Below are 25,814 nucleotides of genomic sequence, written 5' to 3'. Positions count from 1 at the left end.
TATACACATATATATATATACATCTACACATGTACAGTATATGTATATGTACGAGTAATCTACAAACCCCAAAACCAGGGAAGTTGGCACGTTGTGTAAATGGTAAATAAAAATATTGCAGTCTAAAACAGCACATCAAAAATAAACAAGTATCAAATACTTATAGTTGCATATTACTTACACATACAAAGCCTCCAAGGCAAAGAGGGAATGGGAAAGTATCCATTAACAAACTTTTCCGCATCTTTACAACTTCATGAATTATTGTGGCCACTAGGTGTCGCCACAAAAATAATAACCCCCCTCCCCCTTCAACTTAAAGACAGCATAAGTCCAAAATCTGGAGAACAAGAAGATGAAGTTGAAGTTTAATAAATAGATACATTTTGTTGTACCAAAACATATGTGTGAATGCTTCGCAGTATCCACCCAATAATAATCCAACGTCCGGGCCAATTAGCACTTTGATAAAGAAGGTGAGAAACACAATTGACCTCAAGGAAAGAAAACGGTGCGACAGAGTAGCAAAGTGGCGTCTGTGTGAATAAATACATTTACCTAATTTTTTGGTGGATTTTTGTACGGTTAAGTCTTTGTCTAACAAAAACCGAGGTCCCCCGGTGCCTTTCTGTTTATTGACGGTGTTGCACAAGAGCAGCAAAACCAAGGAGCATTAGCGTGCACGTTGGTCAATGAGGATGGATGGCTCGTTAAGGCCGCGCACAAAAAGCTTTGCTCAGTGTCGGCGAAACAAAAACAAAACTAATGGTGGTGGTGTGAGTAATCCTCGGCTTTCAACAAACACTGACATGTACGCTAATTGGCCCCGTGAGGGTCATTGAAGGTCAACTTGTCAGACTGCGCTCAGCTCCGGACCCCCTCAAGACACGCCCGGACGTCCTTCCGCCCAACAAATCCAAACACGGCCCACGAGGACGTCGCACGAGTCGCTAACGAGCCGTAATTCGGATCGTTAAAGGTCGCTATTCCCGCCTAGGAAACACATGCCAACGTGGTTTGTTGCCACTGGACTTTCTAGTCCTGATGGGAACATTAGACCTGCTTCATGGTCCCTGAAAACGGGGTTACGTAATAATGGTGTTTACTCGTAACGAGTCATCTACAAACCCCAAAACCAGTGAAGTTGGCACGTTGTGTAAATGGTAAATAAAAACAGAATACAATGATTTGCAAATCCTTTTCAACTTATATTCAATTGAATAGACTGCAAAGACAAGATATTTAACGTTCAAACTGGAAAACTTTATTTTTTGCAAATATTAGCTCATTTGGAATTTGATGCCTGCAACATGTTTCGAAAAAAGCTGGCACAAGTGGCAAAAAAGACTGAGAAAGTTGAGGAATGCTCATCAAACACTTATTTGGAACATCCCACAGGTGAACAGGCTAATTGGGAACAGGTGGGTGCCATGATTGGGTATAAAAAGCAGCTTCCATGAAATGCTCAGTCATTCACAAACAAGGATGGGGCGAGGGTCACCACTTTGTCAACAAATGTGTGAGCAAATTGTCCAACAGTTTAAGAACAACATTTCTCAACAAGCTATTGCAAGGAATTTAGGGATTTCACCATCTGCGGTCCGTACTATCATCAAAAGGTTCAGAGAATCTGGAGAAATCACTGCATGTAACATTGAATACCTGCGACCTTGGATCCCTCAGGCGGTACTGCATCAAAAAGCGACATCAGTGTGTAAAGGATATCACCACATTAGCTCAGGAACACTTCAGAAAACCACTGTCAGTAACTACAGTTTGTCGCTACATCTGTAAGTGCAAGTTAAAACTCTACTACGCAGAGCAAAAGCCATTTATCAACAACACCCAGAAACGCTGCTGTCTTCGCTGGGTCCGAGCTCATCTAAAATGGACTGATGCAAAGTGTAAAAGTGTTCTGTGGTATGACGAGTCCACATTTCAAATTGTTTTAGGAAACTGTGGACGTCGTGTCCTCCGGAACCAAGAGGAAAATAACCATGCGGATTGTTATAGGCGCAAAGTTGAAAAGCCAGCATCTGTGATGTTATGGGGGTGCAGTGTTTCCCATAAACTGCCAAGATACCTGTGGCGGTGGGGGCGTGGCTATGGGCGTGGTCACCATGACATCATTGAGTAATTTGCATAATGTACTACAATGATATGATTTTCTCTAAAAAGGCTCAAAAAATGTATACTTACTAATTAATAATAACAGTTTTGTTTTAAACGTCCATCCATCCATTTTACAATATAATTACAACACTTTATGTACATATTTATATACAGATTTGAACAATAAGATATTCACTGAAATATATTTATTAATTGTGGTTCTTACAAAAAATATATCTTATAAAAGCTAAAATGTCTCTTAAAGCTCTGCCCCTTTAATCAGTGCATACTAAATAATTTAACTTTAGCCTACTACTACAACCATATTATTTACCAGCAACATAAAGTGAAACAGAGGCAGAGGTGTCCTGCCACAGTCAGTAACAAATAAACAGAAAACAGTAGTGGTGGTAGATAGACACAAAGCTTCATCAAACATCTGATCCACTGAACAAAGAGCTCCAAAAATCTTGATCCTACACTTCTCTTTTGTAAAGTAAATCTGAACAACCGATATGGGCATCCACATCAACTATATGATTTGCCTGAGAATCTTGACAGGACAGATAAAATAAATAAATAATAAATAAATAAATAAAAAAATAAAATACTTTTTTTTTTTTTTGTTGCGGCCTTAATTCTTTCGTGGCGGGCCGCCACAAATATATGAATGTGTGGGAAACACTGGGGGTGTATTAGTGCCCAAGGCATGGGTAACTCACACATCTGTGAAGGCACCATTAATGCTGAAAGGTACATATAGGTTTTGGAGCAACATATGTTGCCATCCAAGCAACGTTTTAATGGATGCCCCTGCTTATTTCAGCAAGACAATGCCAAGCCACGTGTTACATCAACGTGGCTTCATAGTAAAAGAGTGCGGGTACTAGACTGGCCTGCCTGTAGTCCAGACCTGTCTCCCATTGAAAATGTGTGGCGCATTATGAAGCCTAAAATACCACAACGGAGACCCCTGGACTGTTGAACAACTTAAGCCGTACATCAAGCAAGAATGGGAAAGAATTCCACCTGAAAAGCTTCAAAAATTGGTCTCCTCAGTTCCCAAACGTTTACGGAGTGTTGTTAAAAGGAAAGGCCATGTAACACAGTGGTAAAAATGCCCCTGTGCCAACTTTTCTGCAACGTGTTGCTGCCATTAAATTCTAAGTTAATGATTATTTGCACAAAAAAAATAAAGTTTCTCCGTTCAAACATTAAATATCTTGTCTTTGCAGTTTATTGAATTGAATATAAGTTGAAAATGATTTGTAAATCATTGTATTCTGTTTTTATATACGATTTACACAACGTGCCAACTTCACTGGTTTTGGGTTTTGTACTTAATAAAAGAGAATATGGCGACCTTCCCAAATGGATTGATTGACAGCTCACTGGGAAAGTCCCACTTGATAAAAAATAGTTTTTTTGTTCAGATTGAACATTTTCTCTTCAGCAGACTTTTGGCTGGAGCAGCCAGTGCCTCCACAACCCCTGGGCGCCGTGCGGAGGTGTTGTTTCCTGCTCTTGCCTCAACGTTACACAACAACACGTCGCCCCGGGGATGGAATCTTCTCGCGTGGCGTTGACTAAATCACTCCTCTTGTTGTTGCCGCGCTTTGAAAAACAAAAACCAATCCTAATTAGGCGGGCTGCGAAATCCCTCGCAACGCTTTCACCGGGTCGGTTAGGTTTTTTCCGTGATGGCCGACTCCCAAGAGCGAAGGCTGGCGGATACTTTTTTTTCATTTGGAGGCTGAACAGATGGCGACGCCCACCTCCACGACTATTCTTGATCCGTGCAAGATGTAGGTGGCAGTGGGAGTGTCGTCGGGCGCTCCTACTCGCGTCTTCTACTTCTGTGATTTCCAAGTCGCACGGACTCTGCGGCGGTGCATCTGCGCCTCCCCAGGGGGGCCTTCCGACGTCACCCGGCGCCTCCGTGTAGCGGGCCAGACGGCGTGCGAGGGAGGCCGTGCCAAGCGCCCGTGTTCCTTCCGAGGTCCTGCCGGCTTGTCGGTGCTAATCCACGCGGCCCCGCGGTGTAGGGACGTGCAACGTGACGCCGCTTGAGGCTTTGATTTTCCCCAGAAGTCCTCCCTGACTGCTACTTTTCTTGTTTGATGGCGAGATTAGACAAATGTCACTTTCAAGTTAATCCCCTTGAAACATTTAGTCCTCATGAGGTTTAAGGTCCACACTGTCCATGTTGGAAATTCCCGGATTACACGATAAGTAATCTGGGCTGTCTTCTCATGACGAATCGGACAAGATGAAAAACTAGATGAGTGAATGCTCCAATGCTGAAGTTGAACTGAAATGCTTACAGAATGTAGTATGAATGTAAGACTAGTTTGAATGTTGAAGCATTTAAATTTCGAGGAAAACCATCATTTGTTTTGGAGCTCGGGAAAGTGTTTTTTTGAATTTCCAGGGTGAGTGGAATGTGTTGATGTTGGATTGGTTTGAATAGGTTGAAAAATGTGGAAGTGTGGAAAAATAATAATTAATTTTGAATGGGGAAAATGTCCCTAAAAACTGGGAATTTTAGGAAATCCGGGAATTTGTTTACAATTGTTGAAAGGGAGCACGCAATTCCTGAACAGGTTGAATATTTTGAAGTTGGAACCGTTTGAATTGGATAAAAAAATGTGGGGTGTTGTGGAACTTTGAATAATGTCCCGTTCTTTTTAATGGGAATTTCCTAGGAATTTTGGAATTCCAGGAAAAGAGGGGTTTTTTTGGAAAATGTGAACTTTCTGAATGAGTTGGTGTTGGTGTTGGAATTTTTCCATTTTTCAAATCGGTCGAGAAATGTTGAAGTAGTAAAATCTTTTTAGTTGAAAAATGGTAGTACGGAATTCCTGGAATTTTGGGAAAACCGGGAATTGTTCCCACTTCAAAAAACAACTTCGATTTTTGTCCTGATTAAGAGGAATGATTTGACAGTGGAACGGTTGAAATGGGTTGAATTATGTGGAAGGAGTAGTCGACAGAAAAAAGGGTGAAAAAAGGGTTTGAAAAAACAGGAATTTGGGGAATTCCTGGAATTTTTTTAGCTTGAAAAAATGATAGTTTAAATGTGCAGGATGAGTGGAATATGTTGAAAGTGGAATGGTTTGAATAGGTTGAAAAATGTGGAAGTGTGAAAAATGGATCATTAATTTTTGAATGGAGAAAACGTCCCTAAAAACTGGGAATTTTAGGAAATCCGGGAATTTGTTTACAATTGTTGAAAGGGAGCACGCAATTCCTGAAGAGGTTGAATATTTTGAAGTAGAGATGTCCGATAATATTGGACTGCCGATATTATCGGCCGATAAATGCTTTAAAATGTAATATCGGAAATTATCTGTATCGGTTTCAAAAAGTAAAATTGATTACTTTTGGCGGTACATATCCGGTAAAACACGGACGTAGGGCATACTTGCCAACTCTCCCGATTTTCCCGGGAGACTCCCGAATATCTCCCGGGGCAACCATTTTCCCGAATTTCACCCGATTTCCACCCGGACAACAATATTGGGGGCGTGCCTTAAAGGCGCTGCCTTTAGCGTCCTCTACAACCTGTCGTCACGTCCGCTTTTCCTCAATACAAACAGCGTGCCGGCCCAGTCACATATTATATGCGGCTTTTACACACACACACACACACACACACACACACACACACACACACACACACACACACACACACACACACACACACACACACACACACACACACACACACACACACACACACACACACACACACACACACACACACACACAAGTGAATGCGAGGCATAATTGGTCAACAGCCATACAGGTCACACTGAGGGTGTCCGTATAAACAACTTTAACACTGTTACAAATATGCGCCACACTGTGAACCCACACCAAACAAGAATGACAAACACATTTCGGGAGAACATCCGCACAGTAACACAACATAAACACAACAGAACAAATACCCAGAACCCCTTGCAGCACTAACTCTTCCGGGACGCTACAATACACACCCCCGCTACAACCAAACCCCCGCCCACCTCAACCATTAAATAATGCACTTTGTGAAAGTCAAAGTATTGTATAGTACTAGTAATAGTTGTAGTGGGTATCAGGATTATCTCAGGGAGAGCATGTCCCAAATTCCAAGCTGCTGTTTTGAGGCATGTTAAAAAAAATAATGCACTTTGTGACTTTAATAATAAATATGGCAGTGCCATGTTGGCACTTTTTTCCATAACTGGAGTTGAAGTTGTTCTCTTATTTTGGAAAACCTTGTTTTTGATTGATTGGTTGAAACTTGTATTAGTAGATTGCACAGTACAGTACATATTCCGTACAATTAACCACTAAATGGTAACACCCGAATAAGTTTTTCAACTTGTTTAAGTCGGGGTCCACGTTAATCAATTCATGGTAAAGTTACATTGTTTAATGCATCCAGCGGTGCATCACAACAAAATTAGGCATAATAATGTGTTAATTCCACGACTGTATATATCAGTATCGGTTGATATCGGAATCGGTAATTAAGAGTTGGACAATATCGGAATATCGGATATCGGCAAAAAAGCCATTATCGGACATTTCTAGTATGAATGTAAGACTAGTTTGAATGTTGAAGCATTTAAATTTCCAGGAAAACCATCAGTTGTTTTGGAGCTTGGGAAGGTGTTAGTTTGAATGTGCAGGATGAGTGGTATGTGTTGATGTTGGATTGGTTTGAATAGGTTGAAAAATGTGGAAGTCTGAAAAATGGATCCTTAATTTGGAATGGGGAAAATATCCCTAAAAACAGAGTTTTAGGAAATCCGGGAATTTGTTTACAAGTGAATTGAAGGGAATTATATTTATATAGCGCTTTTCTCTAGTAAATGGTAAATGGGTTGTACTTGTATAGCGCTTTTCTACCTTTTTTTAAGGAACCCAGGCGCTTTGACACTATTTCCACATTCACCCATTCACACACACAAATTCACACATTCACACACTGTGACTCAAAGCACTTTTACATAGTGAAACCAAATATCTAAATTAACTTTAAACCAGTGTGGGTGGGACTGGGAGCAGGTGGGTAAAGTGTCTTGCCCAAGGACACAAAGGCAATGACTAGGAGGGCGGAAGCGGGGATTGAACCTGGAACCCTCAAGTTGCTGGTACGGCCGCTCTACAATTGTTGATAGGGAGCACATACACTACCGTTCAAAAGTTTGGGGTCACCCAAACAATTTTGTGGAATAGCCTTCATTTCTAAGAACAAGAATAGACTGTCGAGTTTCAGACGAAAGTTCTCTTTTTCTGGCCATTTTGAGCGTTTAATTGACCCCACAAATGTGATGCTCCAGAAACTCAATCTGCTCAAAGGAAGGTCAGTTTTGTAACTTCTGTAACGAGCTAAACTGTTTTAAGATGTGTGAACATGATTGCACAAGGGTTTTCTAATCATCAATTAGCCTTCTGAGCCAATGAGCAAACACATTGTACCATTAGAACACTGGAGTGATAGTTGCTGCAAATGGGCCTCTATACACCTATGTAGATATTGCACCAAAAACCAGACATTTGCAGCTAGAATAGTCATTTACCACATTAGCAATGTATAGAGTGTATTTCTTTAAAGTTAAGACTAGTTTAAAGTTATCTTCATTGAAAAGTACAGTGCTTTTCCTTCAAAAATAAGGACATTTCATTGTGACCCCAAACTTTTGAACGCTAGTGTAATTACCGAAGAGGTTGAATATTTTGAAGTTAGAACAGTTTCAATCGGATAAAACATGTGGGGTGTTGTGGAACTTTGAAAAATTGTCCCGTTCTTTTCAATGGGAATTTCATGGAAATTTGGGGATTTCAGGAAAAGAGGGAATTTTTTGGAAAGTGTGAATCTTCTGAATGGTTGTTGTTTGAATTTTTCAAATCGGTCGAGAAATGTTGAAGTAGTTTACATTTGTAATTGAGAAATGGTATTATGGAATTCCTGGAATTTCGGGAAAACCTGGAATGTTTCCCACTTCTAAAAATAACTTCAATTTTTATCCTGATTAAGAGAAATGATTTGATGGTGGAACGGTTGAAATGGGTTGAACAATGTGGTAGGAGTAGTCGACAGAAAAAAGGGTGAAAACAGGGTTTGAAAAAATGGGAATTTGAGGAATTCCTGGAATTTTTTTTTACTTGAAAAAATGATAGTTTGAATGTGCAGGATGAGTGGAATGTGTTGAAGGTGGAATGGTTTGAATAGGTTGAAAAATGTGGAAGTGTAAACAATTGATCATTAATTTTGAATGGGGAAAATGTCCCTAAAAACTGGGAATTTTTGGAAATCCGGGAATTTGTTTGCAATTGTTGAAAGGGAGCACGCAATTCCTGAACAAGTTGAATATTTTGAAGTTTGAATCTAATAAAAAATGTGGGGTGTTTTGGAACTTTGAAAAATGTCCTGTTCTTTTCAAAGGGAATTTCATGGAAATTTGGAAATTTCTGGAAAAGAGGGATTTTTTTGGAAAATGTGAATGTTCTGATTGAGTTGGCGTTGGATTCAATGTTTCAAATCGGTCGAGAAATGTTGAAGTAGTTTACATTTTTTATTGAGAAAGGGTATTGCGGAATTCCTGGAATTTCGGGAAAACCGGGAATTGTTCCCACTTCAAAAACCAACTTTGATTTTTGTCCTGATTAAGAGGAATGATTTGACGGTGGAACGGTTGAAATGGGTTGAACAATGTGGAAGGAGTAGTCGACAGAAAAAAGGGTTTAGAAAAAAACGGGAATTTTCGGAATTCCTGGAATTTTTTTTAACTTGAAAAAATTATAGTTTGAATGTGCAGGATGATGAGTGGAATGTGTTGAAGGTGGAATGGTTAGAATAGTTAAAAAAATGTGGAAGTGTGAAAAATGGATCATTAATTTTGAATGGGGAAAATGCCCCTAAAAACTGGGAATTTTAGGAAATCCGGGAATTTGTTTACAATTGTTGAAAGGGAGCATGCAATTCCTGAACAGGTTGAATATTTTTGAAGGTGGAACCGTTTGAATCGGATAAAAAATGTGAGGTGTTGTGGAACTTTGAAACATGTCCCGTTCATTTCAATGGGAATTTCATGGAAATTTGGGAATTTCAGGAAAAGAGGGATTTTTTTGGGAAAACACAGATCATTTCTTAGCTAGGTCGTAAAGCTACGAAACACAGCTAATTTCTTAACTAAGTCCTAAAGCTATGAAACACAGCTAATTTATTTGCTAGACCTTAAAGCTACAAAACACAGCTAATTGATTTGCTAGATCCTAAAGCTACAAAACACAGCTAATTGATTTGCTAGATCCTAAAGCTACAAAACACAGCTAATTTCTTTACTAGGTCCTAAAGCTACGATAAATAGCCAATTTCTTTGCTGGGTCTTAAAGCTACATAACACAGCTAATTTCTTTACTAGGTCCTAAAGCTATGATAAATAGCCAATTTCTTTGCTGGGTCTTAAAGCTACATAACACAGCACCATCTCTGCTCTTATTGCACAGAAGAAAGTCAACTACTCGGCAGATCTCAAATCGGCGAAGGCAATGTATTTGTCTTTATTATCTCTGAACTGGGAGGCCTTGGTAAAAGATTGATGTTATTTGTCTCAGGTCTTTTCCAACAGACACAAAAAATGGCCAACCTTGTGTACTATCTGTGAGTAAAGTATCTGCTCATCTGCTGCTGGAGTTTCAGCATAATCTGAGATCATTTTTTGTCAGGATTTGAAGGTTCTTCTTCATTTCTAATATCATCCACGCTCTGAAGCGAAAGATGTCAATCTGTCACCTGGATGTTGTTCCTCTCAAGTTCTGATAGTCCAGTGGGGCTGTACCTTCAAAGGTTCTGGACAGTACTGTGAACCTGGGGATACAATAATCCGTTCTCCGGGTTACATTTAGCGTAAATGAGATCCTACTTTGTCTCTATTTGACGGTCCAAAACCGTTCAATTTGGGGACGGCGTGGCGCGGTTGGGAGAGTGGCCGTGCCAGCAACCTGAGGGTTCCTGGTTCGATATAAATAAATAACTCATTTCACAACGATATATAATCTGCGGGATATAATCCGGTGCGGCTAATATATAGGAAAACATTGGCTGCGGCTAATATGTGCGCTCTATAGTCCAGAAAATCCGGTATGTATTAGCGGTTAATTCGGTCTCAAAATAATTTTGACAATTATATTGTTTGTGTGCAATAGTTTGTGAAGTGAATTAATTAACTCATATTATGTTCTACATATGGTGAGTGTTTATATTCACCTTGGAGAAAGCAAACCACCAAGTTTAATTAAAGGCCTACTGAAATGAATTTTTTTTATTTAAACGGGGATAGCAGATCTATTCTATGTGTCATAGTTGATCATTTCGCGATATTGCCATATTTTTGCTGAAAGGATTTAGTATAGAACAACGACGATAAAGATCGCAACTTTTGGTATCTGATAAAAAAAGGCTTGCCCCTACCGGAAGTAGCGTGACGTAGTCAATTGAACATATACGCAAAGTTCCCTATTGTTTACAATGATGGCCGCATGAAGTGAGAGAGATTCGGACAGAGAAAGCGACAATTTCCCCATTAATTTGAGCGAGGATGAAAGATTTGTGGATGAGTAAAGTGCAAGTGAAGGACTAGTGGGGAGTTGAAGCTATTCAGATAGGGAAGATGCTGTGAGAGCCGGGGGTGACCTGATATTCAGCTGGGAATGACTACAACAGTAAATAAACACAAGACATATATATACTCTATTAGCCACAACACAACCAGGCTTATATTTAATATGCCACAAATTAATCCTGCATAAAAACACCTAGGTGTTTGTTATGCTAGCTCCTAGCTCCTCTGCTAGCTCCTAGCTCCATAGAACACGCCAATACAATTCAAACACCTGATCAACACACACAATCACTCAGCCCAAAAGACCGTTCACCTAACCCAAGGTTCATAAAGCTTATATATTTTTAAAAAGTTACGTACGTGACGCGCACATACGGTCAAGCTATCAAATGTTTAGCAGCCAAGGCTGCATACTCACGGTACCTGGTATTCAGCTGGGAATGACTAAAACAGTAAATAAACACAAGACATATATTTACTCTATTAGCCACAACACAACCAGGCTGATATTTAATATGACACAAATTAATCCTGCATAAAAACACCTACGTCTTTGTTATGCTAACTCCTAGCTCCTATGCTAGCTCCTAGCTCCATAGAACACGCCAATACAATTCAAACACCTGATCAACACACACAATCACTCAGCCCAAAAGACCGTTCACCTAACCCAAGGTTCATAAAGCTTATATATTTTTAAAAAGTTACGTACATACGCAAAAAAAAAGTTGCGCACAAACGGTCAAGCGATCAAATGTTTAGAAGCCAAAGCTGCATACTCACGGTAGCACGTCTGCGTCTTTGTCATCCAAATCAAAGTAATCCTGGTAAGAGTCTGTGTTGTCCCAGTTCTCTACAGGCATGTATCGAAGTCATGTATCGAAGTCAAAAGTCCTCCTGGTTAGAGTCTCTGTTATCCGAGTTCTTCCATCTTGACTGCATCTTTCGGGAATGTAAACAAAGACGCGCCGGCTGTGTACTGTTGTTGCTGACTTCATTCGAAAAATACGTCTGTTTCGCACCGACAACTTTCTTCTTTGCTTGCTCAGCTTCTTTCTCCATAATGCAATGAACATAATTGCAACAGATTCACGAACACAGATGTCCAGAATACTGTGGAATTATGAAATGAAAACAGAGCTTTATCGTATTGGCTTCAATGTGGAAGGCATACCCGTGTTCCCCGGGCTACATCACGCGCATACGTCATCCTCAGAGGCGTTTCGAACCGGAAGTTTAGCGGCAAATTTAAAATGTCACTTTATAAGTTAACCCGGCCGTATTGGCATGTGTTATAATGTTAAGATTTCATCATTGATATATAAACTATCAGACTGCGTGGTCGGTAGTAGTGGGTTTCAGTAGGCCTTTAAATAGTGGTATTTTAGTTTGAGCACATAAATAGATTAGGCCCCTTAGTTTGATTTTCGCAGGTGGATTGGATCACTTCTCGTAGGAAAAGAGGCTCTAATTGGGACTTCAGAATGCAAAAGTGATAACCATATACTTGAGAAAAGACTACCTGTTTAGCTCAACGCCAACACTTGAGTTATGACTTAAAGCAGTTGTTTTCCAGACATTTACACACAAACATCTCCTTTTATGGTCAGGATGCGCTCTCCTGACTTAGCACACACACACACCCAGAGACAGAAAGGAGGGATATAAAAACCGATGGTTTGGCTTCTCCAGTTAGGAGTCCTTCATTTTTTGACCGGAGTTCCTCCAGGTACTGCAGACCCGTTTATTGACGCTCGCTTGTAATAAAGCAACTTTTTGTTCAGCAAAGCGTCTCCGACGTCTCTTTTCAACCAGCCGCACTCTCGTGTTGCCCTCTTTCCCGGGAGGGGTTGACAAGACCAGGAATACACTTCACTAGCAAGAGACAAACATAAGTTTTGATTAGACAGAGACAAATTCGATGGGCGAAAATTCCGCAGATGCGCTCTCCTAACTTAGCACACACACCCAGAGACCGAAAGGAGGAGTATTTAAAAAACTGATGGTTTGGCTTCTCCAGTTAGGAGTCCTCCATTTTTTTGACCGGAGTTCCTCCAGGTACTGCAGACCTGTTTAATGATGCGCGCTTGTAATAAAGCAACTTTTTGTTCAGCAAAGCGTCTCTTTTGATCCAGCCGCGCTGCCGTGTTGCCCTCCTGCCCGGAAGGGGGTGACAAGACCAGAAATACACTTTGTCAGGTTCAGACACTGATGACATCTATCAAACAAGACAAGATGCAAAGAATTAAACCGAGACAGAATTCAATTTGGCTCAGTGAGGAGAAACGTGTACATCTGTACCCTTGTATAGTGTCTGCTTCCAAAGGGACGGGGTCGTAAACAGCAATCGCCTTTGCTTACAAAACAGTTCAAAAGAAAAGGTTGGTTTCAAAAAAGAGGTCGTAAAAAAGGTCGTAAAAGAGTTTAAAAAGAGGTTCGTAAAAGAGTTAAAAAAACAGGTTCGTAAAAGGGTTCAAAAAAGCGGTGCCTGGAGGCGAGTCAGGTCCTGCTTCCTCTCCGCTTTGTAGTTCTTGGGTCACGACAATATCTTTCTGTTGATTACAATACATGAAAGAGACAGGACACCATGTTGCTTTCCATCCTACACAGTGGAGTTTTACAAGCCTTCTTCTTGGTAGGTTCAAAGACAGCTTTTGGTCTTCTTGCCAGGAACTCATTTCAACACAGTTTTTGTGATAACTTAAAGGCCTACTGAAAGCCACTACTACCGACCACGCAGTCTGATAGTTTATATATCAATGATGAAATCTTAACATTGCAACACATGCCAATACAGCCGGGTTAACTTATAAAGTGCAATTTTAAATTTCCCGGCAAACTTCCGGCTGAAAACGTTTCGATATGATGACGTTTGCGCGTGACGTCAACAGTGGAAGCGGAAGTATTCGGAGCCCATTGAATCCAATACAAAAAGCTCTGTTTTCATTTCAAAATTCCACAGTATTCTGGACATCTGTGTTGGTGAATCTTTTGCAATTTGTTTAATGAACAATGGAGACTGCAAAGAAGAAAGCTGTAGGTGCGATCGGTGTATTAGCGGCGGACTACAGCAACACAACCAGGAGCACTTTGAGGATAGTAGACGCGCTAGCCAAACAACCTCACCTTGACTTCCTCCGTCTCCGGGCCGCCAACCGCATCGGTGATCGGGTGAAGTCCTTCGTCGTATCGTCGATCGCTGGAACGCAGGTGAGCACGGGTCGTGATGAGCAGATGAGAGCTGGCATAGGTGCTGAGCTAATGTTTTTAGCACAGCTCTGTCGAAGTTCCGTAGCTAAGTTAGCTTCAATGGCGTCGTTAGCAACAGCATTATTAAGCTTCGCCAAGCTGGAAAGCATTAACCGTTTATTTACATGTCCAGAGTTTGGTAGTATTGTTGATCTTCTGTCTATCCTTCCAGTCAGGGACTTATTTGTTTTGTTTCTATATGCAGTAAAGCCTGATGCTATCACGTTAGCTCAGTAGCTAAAGAGCTTCACCGATGTATTGTCGTGGAGATAAGTCACTGTGAATGTCCATTTCGCGTTCTCGACTCTCATTTTCAAGAGGATATAGTATCCGAGGTGGTTTAAAATACAAATCCGTGATCCACAATAGAAAAAGGAGAGAGTGTGGAATCCAATGAACCCTTGTACCTAAGTTAGGGTCAGAGCGAAAAAAGATACGTTCTGCATTGCACGCTAGTCCTTCACTTTCACTTTCCTCATCCACAAATCTTTCATCCTCGCTCAAATTAATGGGGTAATCATCGCTTTCTCGGTCTGAATCTCTCTCGCTGCTGGTGTAAACAATAGGAAAATATGAGCAGTCCTTCCTCCGGTGTCGTCACGCTACTTCCGGTAGGGGCAAGGCTTTTTTTCATCAGAGACCAAAAGTTGCGAACTTTATCGTTGTTGTTCTATACTAAATCCTTTCAGCAAAAATATGGCAATATCGCGAAATTATCAAGTATGACACATAGAATGGATCTGCTATCCCCGTTTAAATAAAAAAAAAAACATTTTAGTAGGCCTTTAAATACAATTATTCTAACACACTTCACTAGCAAGAGACAAACATAAGTTACAAATTCGATGGGCGAAAATCCCGCAGATTGACCAAAATGTGCAAAGAAGTTGCAGGCAGGGGGGGCGATATTTTTGCAGGGATTGCTCGAATTTGCGTGAGTGCAGGAAGTAAACGGTGCTTTCCGGTGAAGATGGATGTGTTCGGGTGGAACACTGTTACTCGACAAAATGTCAACATTTGGGGGGAGTTTGGCGTCCGCGGCCTTCGCGTCTGTCACAGCAGGAAACGTTCATGAATGATTCACGCTTCGCTGCCATGACACCGGAGCCGGAGTGACCGGGCCGATGCCGCGACTCCAAAGTGTGGGCGGGCCAGTCGGTTGCACATTCTGCTCCTCCATCTGCTTGACTCGGGTTCACGTGCACTCGGCAGACTTTTGTGTCTTCCCAAGTGCAAGCGAAGAAAATGTTTCCCAGTGTGACCAAGAAACAAAAAACAACCGCGCTTTGATTCTCGCGCTGCGAAACCCGCAGCGCACTCTCCCGAGGCCTGTGCATTATGTGTACTCGGTCTTGATTTAAACAGCGAGCGGCGGGCGTCTTTCATGCATTATTCACGGTCTGGCTCGCGCATGAACTTGCTTACAGTGTAAACGCTGCCTTTTGACTTGGAAACAATAGCGGGAACGTCGGAGGACTTGCATTGTGAGCAGCTTGCGAAGGATTTTTGACTCGCTGCACGTGTCGTTGGGAGCGAAAGTTATCCACGGTGCAGATTTTGCATTTCAGCACATATCACGGCATCAAGTCGCATGCGGCGGAACGTATGCTAATGGACGCACACGGCGGCTCGGATGAGATTCTTACCTTTCAGATTTGTGCAGCTTTTTGCGAACCAAAACACGTCAGTGCGGCTTTGCTGTTACCGTTAGCAACCAAGAGGAGTGCATCTTGACTCTCGCTGGCTTCCATTCCTTCGTCTTCATGCAGTTCATTTTGAAAAACATCGATGCTGTTTATTTTGGCCTCTTATTAGGGCTGTGAATCTTTGGGCACCACACGATTCGATTCGATACTTGGGAATAACGATTCAATTCAGAATTAATTCTTGATTCCAAATCAATACTTGTTTAATAACATTAGGTGCCAGTTCTATGACTAACTACATTCCTCCATAAAATAAATAAACACCTCTGATAAATGTCTATATTACTTAAAAGAAAACTGGTTTTGTCTGATAAAATTATTCCCAAACATTTAATAAAGTCAAATACAAACAAGGCAAAAAGAGAAGTATCCAACACTTAGTAAATCTGTACAGCAGGTATGATTATCTTCATCAACAATATGATTATAGTGGAGGTTACTGTGGTTTATCCGTTATACAGTGCTCAATACCGTAGAGCGGAATATACGTTAGGTCAGGAAAAAACACGGAGGCGATTTCATCCCTACAAGACTGTTTCGCAGGTTTCCCTGCTCTTCAGGGAGTTTATATTTTATATATATATATATATATATATATATATATATATATATATATATATATATATATATATATATATATATATATATATATATATATATATATATATATATATATATATATATATATATATTATAGTTTGTATTGTTTGTTTATTAAAAACTCCCCTGAAGAGCAGGGACACCTGCGAAACAGGCTTGTAGGGATTAAATAGGTCAGGAAAAACAGTGCTCAATACCGTAGAGCGGAATATACGTTAGGTCAGGAAAAAACACGGAGGCGATTTCATCCCTACAAGACTGTTTCGCAGGTTTCCCTGCTCTTCAGGGAGTTTATATAATACATATATATATATATATATATATATATATATATATATATATATATATATATATATATATATATATTATAGTTTGTATTGTTTGTTTATTAAAAACTCCCCTGAAGAGCAGGGAAACCTGCGAAACAGGCTTGTAGGGATTAAATAGGTCAGGAAAAACACGTAGCCTGCATTCTGGCATTCTGCATCTTCCTTTTCACAATACCCCACAGATTTTCTATGGGGCTAAGGTCAGGGGAGTTGGCGGGCCAATTTAGAACAGAAATACCATGGTCCGTAAACCAGGCACGGGTAGATTTTGCGCTGTGTGCAGGCGCCAAGTCCTGTTGGAACTTGAAATCTCCATCTCCATAGAGCAGGTCAGCAGCAGGAAGCATGAAGTGCTCTAAAACTTGCTGGTAGACGGCTGCGTTGACCCTGGATCTCAGGAAACAGAGTGGACCGACACCAGCAGATGACATGGCACCCCAAACCATCACTGATGGTGGAAACTTTACACTAGACTTCAGGCAACGTGGATCCTGTGCCTCTCCTGTCTTCCTCCAGACTCTGGGACCTCCATTTCCAAAGGAAATGCAAAATTTGCTTTCGTCAGAAAACATGACTTTGGACCACTCAGCAGCAGTCCAGCTCTTTTTTCCAGGGTCAACGCAGCCGTCTACCAGCAAGTTTTAGAGCACTTCATGCTTCCTGCTGCTGACCTGCTCTATGGAGATGGAGATTTCAAGTTCCAACAGGACTTGGCGCCTGCACACAGCGCAAAATCTACCCGTGCCTGGTTTACGGACCATGGTATTTCTGTTCTAAATTGGCCCGCCAACTCCCCTGACCTTAGCCCCATAGAAAATCTGTGGGGTATTGTGAAAAGGAAGATGCAGAATGCCAGACCCAAAAACGCAGAAGAGTTGAAGGCCACTATCAGAGCAACCTGGGCTCTCATAACACCTGAGCAGTGCCAGAAACTCATCGACTCCATGCCACGCCGCATTAACGCAGTAATTGAGGCAAAAGGAGCTCCAACCAAGTATTGAGTATTGTACATGCTCATATTTTTCATTTTCATACTTTTCAGTTGGCAAACATTTCTAAAAATCCCTTTTTTGTATTAGCCTTAAGTAATATTCTAATTTTGTGACACACAGAATTTTGGATATTCATTTGTTGCCACTTCAAATCATCAAAATTAAATGAAATAAACATTTGAATGCATCAGTCTGTGTGCAATGAATAAATATAATGTACAAGTTACACCTTTTGAATGCAATTACTGAAATAAATCAAGTTTTTCAAAATATTCTAATTTACTGGCTTTTACCTGTATATGTATGAAGACCAGGGAGACGTGCGAAACAGGCTTGTAGGGAGGAAATAGCCTCCGTGTTTTTCTGACCTAACGTGTATTTATATAGTTTATATTGTTTATGTATATAAACTCCCCTGAAGAGCAGGGAAACCTGTGAAACAGGCTTGTAGGGATAAAATAGCCTACGTGTTTTTTCCTGACCTAACGTATAAATATACATATGTATGTATATAAACTCCCTGAAGAGCAGGGAAACCTGCGAAACAGGCTTGTAGGGATAAAATAGCCTACGTGTTTTTTCCTGACCTAACGTATAAATATACATATGTATGTATATAAACTCCCTGAAGACCAGGGAAACCTGTGAAACAGGCTTGTAGGGAGGAAATAGCCTCAGTGTTTTTCTGACCTAACGTGTATTTATATAATTTATATTGTTTATGAAATAGCCTCAGTGTTTTTCTGACCTAACGTGTATTTATATAATTTATATTGTTTATGTATATAAACTCCCCTGAAGAGCAGGGAAAACTGCGAAACAGGCTTGTAGGGATCAAATAGCCTACGTGTTTTTTCCTGACCTAACGTATAAATATACATATGTATGTATATAAACTCCCTGAAGAGCAGGGAAACCTGCGAAACAGGCTTGTAAGGAGGAAATAGCCTACGTGTTTTTCCTGACCTAACTTGTATATATATATAGTTTATATTGTTTATGTATATGAACTCCCCTGAAGAGCAGGGAAACCTGCGAAACAGGCTTGTAGGGATAAAATAGCCTACGTGTTTTTCCTGACCTAACGTGTATATATATATGGTTTATAATGTTTATGTATATTAACTCTCCTGAAGAGCAGGGAAACCTGCGAAACAGGCTTGTAGGGATAACATAGCCTACGTGTTTTTCCCTGACCTAACGTATAAATATACATATGTATTTATATAAACTCCCTGAAGTGCAGGAAAACCTGCGAAACAGGCTTGTAGGGAGGAAATAGCCTCCGTGTTTTTCTGACCTAACGTGTATTTATATAGTTTATATTGTTTATGTATATAAACTCCCCTGAAGAGCAGGGAAACCTGCGAAACAGGCTTGTAGGGATAAAATACCCTACGTGTTTTTTCCTGACCTAACGTATAAATATACATATGTATTTATGTATGTATTAATGTATGTATATATATATATATTTGGTATTTGTTTCTTTTTAAATTGAGTTTTTAATTTTTTGAATCTATTAAGAATCGTTACAAGTAAGAATCGCAGTTCTTTCGAAAATCTTTTTTTTTTTTGACACCCCTACTTCTTATGCTGTGCTTCATATGGAATACTTCGGTCATTATTCTTGAATCAGCATAACGTGTACATGGTGTATGTAGTCAGTCAACATCTACAGGGGTTCCGCGGGTCATTAAAAAGTACTAAAAGTCCTTCAATGGACTTTGCCAAAGTAAGTAAATGGCGATAAAAAGCATTAAATACGAAAATGTCATATAATTGCAATAGTGAATTTGCAAACAGCTAAAATTATGCACAAAGCAAACTATAAGCTGCTACCCAAGAATATACAACAATTCTTCTCAAAAAAAGAGGAGAAATATAATCTTAGAGAAAAATGTAATTTAAAACATTTGTATGCACGTACAACACTTAAGACCTTCTGTATATCAGTATGTGGAATTAAATTATGGAATGGATTAAGCAAAGCAATCAAACAATGTACTAATATGATCCACTTTAAGAAACTCTTCAAACTTAAAGTCTTTACAAAGTACAAAGAAGAAGAACCATGACAAACATTCTCAATTTATTTAATCCATTCATTAATTCATTCTTAAAGTAATCTTACTTATCTCATTATATGAAATATGACTTACTTCACCAATTATTATTATTAAATTATTACTATTATTTATTTATTTATTTTTATTGTGATTACTTATGGAGTTTATTGTGAATAAATTGTGAACAGAAAGTGAACAAAAAGCTTTAGCAACTGTTATGTAAAGAAAAGGGGTAGGATTAAATAAGCTCTGCTTCTTCCTACTCCTTTTCGAACATGTTGAAAAGAGAAACTGGAAATTGTGATGTATCATGTTGTATGCTTGCTTGCATGTTCGAAATAAACTCAAACTCAACTCAACTCAATTGGCAACAAAAAAAAAGACAACAAAACAAACCACCAGACACAGTTGTTCCAATTGGGGGGAAAAAAACTGCACTTCAAGATGTTCAAGTTTTGCTAAAAATCATAGAGTCCACTTTATTTGTTTATTCAATATATTTATTTTATCATTTCTTTTCAATCAATCAAACTTTATTTACAAAGTGTCTTTCATACATAATAGAAATGCAACACAAAGCAATACCCCAATGACCCACATCCCCCACCATCGCACACGCACCATTCCACTTGATACAATTGTTTCTACCATCACACACTACGAAATGAAAAAAGTATCTATGATTCCTGTTGATATCGTATCAGACCAATATCGGTATCGTATTGGAATTGGAAAAAGTTGGACCGGGACATTCCTACTCAAAAGACAAAGAAGTATGAAACTGTGAAACATGGGTTTGATGTTTCCACAGGGGCGGAGCTACTGGCCTTGTACAACCACCCCGCGGTCCGAGAGGGTCCGGCCATGTACTACACGGTCAAAGTACCGCTGAGGGTCCAGAGCTGCGACGAAGGCATCAAAGAGGTGGAGGCCAACTGGCTGGACCACATGACTCAGCACTTCAACAACGGCGCCTCGCTGGTCGACGGATACTTCCACCTGGGGGGCCTTAACGGTAATGAAAGTGTGTGTGTGTGTGTGTGTGTGTGTGTGTGTGTGTGTGTGTGTGTGTGTGTGTGTGTGTGTGTGTGTGTGTGTGTGTGTGTGTGTGTGTGTGTGTGTGTGTGTGTGTGTGTGTGTGTGTGTGTGTGTGTGTGTGAGAGTGTGTACTGTCTGGCTTGGAGAGGCCTCAGAGTTTAAGAGAGTTGTTTTGGCATCCAAACTATTTCCTGTTTGGGTTCTTCCAGCCACGCGGTGGGTCGGGAGGCGAATTAGATGGTTTCTACAAGTCATAAGTCACTAATTTGGCGACGTGAACGCCCTCAATAATGAAGTTGAGAGGTCAGCGCCTCACAATGAAATTATTATGATTCTATTTTGATTCTTTATAATCCTACTTCATCAGTCTGTCTGGCCGTTTCTGTTTTTACAACACTGCAAAAAGTCAGTGTTCAAAAACAAGGGAAAAAAATACAAAAATTAGTTGGTATTTTATTTGAACTAAGCAAAAGTATCTGCCAATAGAACAAGAAAATGTGGCTTGTCAAGACTTTCCAAAACAATTAAAATTAAAGCTGTAAGCAGCGTTGGTCGGGTCCGCATTTTGGCTGGTGCTAGACCTAGGTGTCCCAATACTTTTGTCCAGTGGTAGTCCTGTGCGAGACCTACATAGAAGTTTTTGTTTCGTGTCTCTACGATATTCGTACTGGGAGTTAGAGGAAGTTGTGTCTGTGTCTTTTTCCTAGGTGTTGCGGCACAGTGGTTGTTTTCTTAGAAGGCGCGTAAAATCACAGCAATGGAGCAGCTTTAGTGCTGCGGGTCTTTGAAGGCACGTAAAACCAAAACCGTACTACCAATCAAAACGCTTTCGTCAACTTTTAATCAGAAGGGTTCAATCTCTCTCCTGTAGTAGTTTGAAGCCGAAACGACAAACACGCTCAGAGGAAATAATGTTTGATGTTTGGTGACCGGTTGTAACAAAAATTTAGTTTTGAAGGAGGAATAGCAAACTTCCTGTTGATTTTTGCTGAAGGATGTCAATCTATGAAATGTAGGTCTAGGTGAGACCTACGTAGAGGTTTTTGTTTCATGTCTCTAAGACGTTCCTACCGGAAGTTACAAGCAGTTTTGTCTGAGTTTTCCTCTGAGAAGCAGTTTTGTCTCTGTTTTGGGGTTCGTTTTTTTTTTTTAGATCGCAATTTCCACCAGTCCCGATGTGTGTGAGAAGTTTGGTGAGTTTTGAAGTATTTTAAAGGGGTCAAATTACAGGTCAAAGAGGCAAAAATGAGTGTTTTTAGTCATTTTTTGTGTTGAAGGGGAAATAGCCAATTTCCTGTTGGTTTTTGCCCGAGGATGTGAAATTATGAAAAGTAGGTCTAAGTGAGACCTACATACAGGTTTTTGTTTCATGTCTCTACGACCTTCCTAGTGGGAGTTACAGGCAGTTTTCTTCCTAGGGGGCGCTAGAGCGCAATTTTGATTTTTGGGGTTAGGTTTTTTACTAAAGTGGTTGGGGCACGTTTTTCTATGTGTGTGTCAAATTTGGTGAGTTTTGAAGCATGTTAAGGGGGGCAAAGTAGTGCGCAAAGCTGCGGAATAATAAACCTTACAATAACAATAGTGTCCTTTGTCCATGTACAAAGGACTCCCTGTGGGAGTCCTTTATACAGGGTACAGGCGGACCCTAATTAGCTAACTTCAATGAACCCCAAAATACCTTAAAATAAGTATATTCTCACTAATAACAAGTGCACCTTTCTTGGTAGAAAAAAAAATATGACACCTTTTTGCTCAATATGTTGAAAAATATTCTTAAAGGCCTACTGAAATGAGATTGTCTTATTTAAACGGGGATAGCAGGTCCATTCTATGTGTCATACTTGATCATTTCGCGATATTGCCATATTTTTGCTGAAAGTATTTAGTAGAGAACATCGACAATAAAGTTCGCAACTTTTGGTCGCTGATAACAAAAAGCCTTGCCTGTACCGGAAGTAGCGTGACGTCACAGGTTGCGAAGCTCCTCACATCCGCACATTGTTTACAATCATGGCCACCAGCAGCGAGAGCGATTCGGACAGACAAAACAACGATTACCCCATTAATTTGAGCGAGGATGAAAGATTCGTGGATGAGGAAAGTGAGAGTGAAGGATTAGAGGGCAGTGGAAGCGATTCAGATAGGGAAGATGCTGTGAGAGGTGGGTGGGACCTTATATTCAGCTGGGAATGACTAAAACGGTAAATAAACACAAGACATATATATACTCTATTAGCCACAACACAACCAGGCTTATATTTAAAGGCCTACTGAAATGAATTTTTTTTATTTAAACGGGGATAGCAGATCTATTCTATGTGTCATACTTGATCATTTCGCGATATTGCCATATTTTTGCTGAAAGGATTTAGTATAGAACAACGACGATAAAGATTGCAACTTTTGGTATCTGATAAAAAAAAGGCTTGCACCTACCGGAAGTAGCGTGACGTAGTCAGTTGAACATATACGCAAAGTTCCCTATTGTTTACAATGATGGCCGCATGAAGTGAGAGAGATTCGGACCGAGAAAGCGACAATTTCCCCATTAATTTGAGCGAGGATGAAAGATTTGTGGATGAGTAAAGTGCAAGTGAAGGACTAGTGGGGAGTTGAAGCTATTCAGATAGGGAAGATGCTGTGAGAGCCGGGGGTGACCTGATATTCAGCTGGGAATGACTACAACAGTAAATAAACACAAGACATATATATACTCTATTAGCCACAACACAACCAGGCTTATATTTAATATGCCACAAATTAATCCTGCATAAAAACACCTGCGTGTTTGTTATGCTAGCTCCTAGCTCCTCTGCTAGCTCCTAGCTCCATAGAACACGCCAATACAATTCAAACACCTGATCAACACACACAATCACTCAGCCCAAAAGACCGTTTACCTAACCCAAGGTTCATAAAGCTTATATATTTTTAAAAAGTTACGTACGTGACGCGCACATACGGTCAAGTTATCGAATGTTTAGCAGCCAAGGCTGCATACTCACGGTACCTGATATTCAGCTGGGAATGACTACAACAGTAAATAAACACAAGACATATATATACTCTATTAGCCACAACACAACCAGGCTTATATTTAATATGCCACAAATTAATCCTGCATAATAACACCTGCGTGTTTGTTATGCTAGCTCCTAGCTCCTCTGCTAGCTCCTAGCTCCATAGAACACGCCAATACAATTCAAACACCCGATCAACACACACAATCACTCAGCCCAAAAGACCGTTCACCTAACCCAAGGTTCATAAAGCTTATATATTTTTAAAAAGTTACGTACGTGACGCGCACTTACGGTACGGTACGTGTTATGCTAGCTCCTAGCTCCTCTGCTAGCTCCTAGCTCCATAGAACACGCCAATACAATTCAAACACATGATCAACACACACAATCACTCAGCCCAAAAGACCGTTCACCTAACCCAAGGTTCATAAAGCTTATATATTTTAAAAAAGTTACGTACATACGCAAAAAAAAGCCAAAGCTGCATACTCACAGTAGCACGTCTGCGTCTTTGTCATCCAAATCAAAGTAATCCTGGTAAGAGTCTGTGTTGTCCCAGTTCTCTACAGGCGTCTGTGTATCCAAATCAAAAGTCCTCCTGGTTAGAGTCTCTGTTATCCGAGTTCTTCCATCTTGACTGCATCTTTCGGGAATGTAAACAAAGAAGCGCCGGCTGTGTACTGTTGTGGCTGACTACGTTCGAAAAATACGTCCATTTCGCACCGACAACTTTCTTCTTTGCTTGCTTGGCTTCCTTCTCCATAATGCAATGAACATGATTGAAACAGATTCACGAACACAGATGTCCAGAATACTGTGGAATTATGAAATGAAAACAGAGCGTTTTCGTATCGGCTTCAATGTGGAAGGCATACCCGTGTTCGTCGGGCTACGTCACGCGCATACGTCATCCTCAGAGGCGTTTCGAACCGGAAGTTTAGCGGCAAATTTAAAATGTCACTTTATAAGTTAACCCGGCCGTATTGGCATGTGTTATAATGTTAAGATTTCATCATTGATATATAAACTATCAGACTGCGTGGTCGGTAGTAGTGGGTTTCAGTAGGCCTTTAATATGCCACATAACAAACACCTCCCCCCTCTCGTCCATATAACCCGCCAATACAAATCAAACACCCGCACAACACACTCAATCCCACAGCCCAAAGTACCGTTCACTTCCGCAAAGTTCATACAGCACATATATTTCCCCAAAGTTACGTACGTGACATGCACATAGCGGCACGCACGTACGGGCAAGAGATCAAATGTTTGGAAGCCGCAGCTGCATACTCACGGTAGCGTGTATCCAACTCAAAGTCCTCCTGGTAAGAGTCTCTGTTGTCCCAGTTCTCTACGTGTTTGTGTTGCTGCAGCCGGCCGCTAATACACCGCTTCCCACCTACAGCTTTCTTCTTTGCTGTCTCAATTGTTCATTAAACAAATTGCAAAAGATTCACCAACACAGATGTTCAGAATACTGTGGAATTTTGCGATGAAAACAGACGACTTAATAGCTGGCCACAATGCTGTCCCAAAATGTCCGCTACAATCCGTGACGTCACGCGCAAACGTCATCATACCGAGACGTTTTCAGCAGGATATTTTGCGGGAAATTTAAAATTGCACTTTACTAATCTAACCCGGCCATATTGGCATGTGTTGCAATGTTAAAATTTCATCATTGATATATAAACTATCAGACTGCGTGGTCGGTAGTAGTGGGTTTCAGTAGGCCTTTAAATGAAGTAAATGCTAGTGCCATTATCTTGACATAATGATATGCACTCTGCATTACCTTTCTTGAAACCAGCAAACTTATACTAAAAACTAATTTATTATTCTTATGGAAAGGCAACAAGGCAACCGCTTGTTACTCTCTGGGTTTCCTAGCCACTCAGGCAAATCATATTGTCAAAAAATGCATTTTTCCAACGATAACATGACATTATCGCGCTAAGTGCGTGCTCTTTCAGTCAATTAGTGCGCATATATACAGCACGGCCCCCGGCCAAAATTGTAATTTTGAAGAATTTATCTGAATGTGCATGGACTATTTCTGTTCAAAATAGTTTGAA

The 25,814-nt window shown here is 40.4% G+C and overlaps 1 protein-coding gene across 3 annotated transcripts in view; it reads left to right on the top strand.

The window, feature by feature from the left end:
* The window catches only part of LOC133659854 (raftlin-like), a 343,132-nt gene that overhangs the window by 198,042 nt on the left and 119,276 nt on the right, over positions 1-25,814 (top strand). For all 3 annotated transcript variants that reach the window (XM_062062657.1, XM_062062658.1, XM_062062659.1), the window contains exon 6: positions 20,487-20,690. In XM_062062657.1, the coding sequence (XP_061918641.1) occupies positions 20,487-20,690 (204 nt within the window). The remainder of the gene's footprint in view (positions 1-20,486; positions 20,691-25,814) is intronic.

The sequence above is a fragment of the Entelurus aequoreus genome, linkage group LG11, assembly GCF_033978785.1.
Source record: "Entelurus aequoreus isolate RoL-2023_Sb linkage group LG11, RoL_Eaeq_v1.1, whole genome shotgun sequence".
Taxonomy (NCBI): Eukaryota; Metazoa; Chordata; class Actinopteri; order Syngnathiformes; family Syngnathidae; genus Entelurus; species Entelurus aequoreus.
The sequence above is the reverse complement of the archived record's forward strand: the minus strand, read 5'-3'. Positions and strand labels throughout refer to the sequence as shown.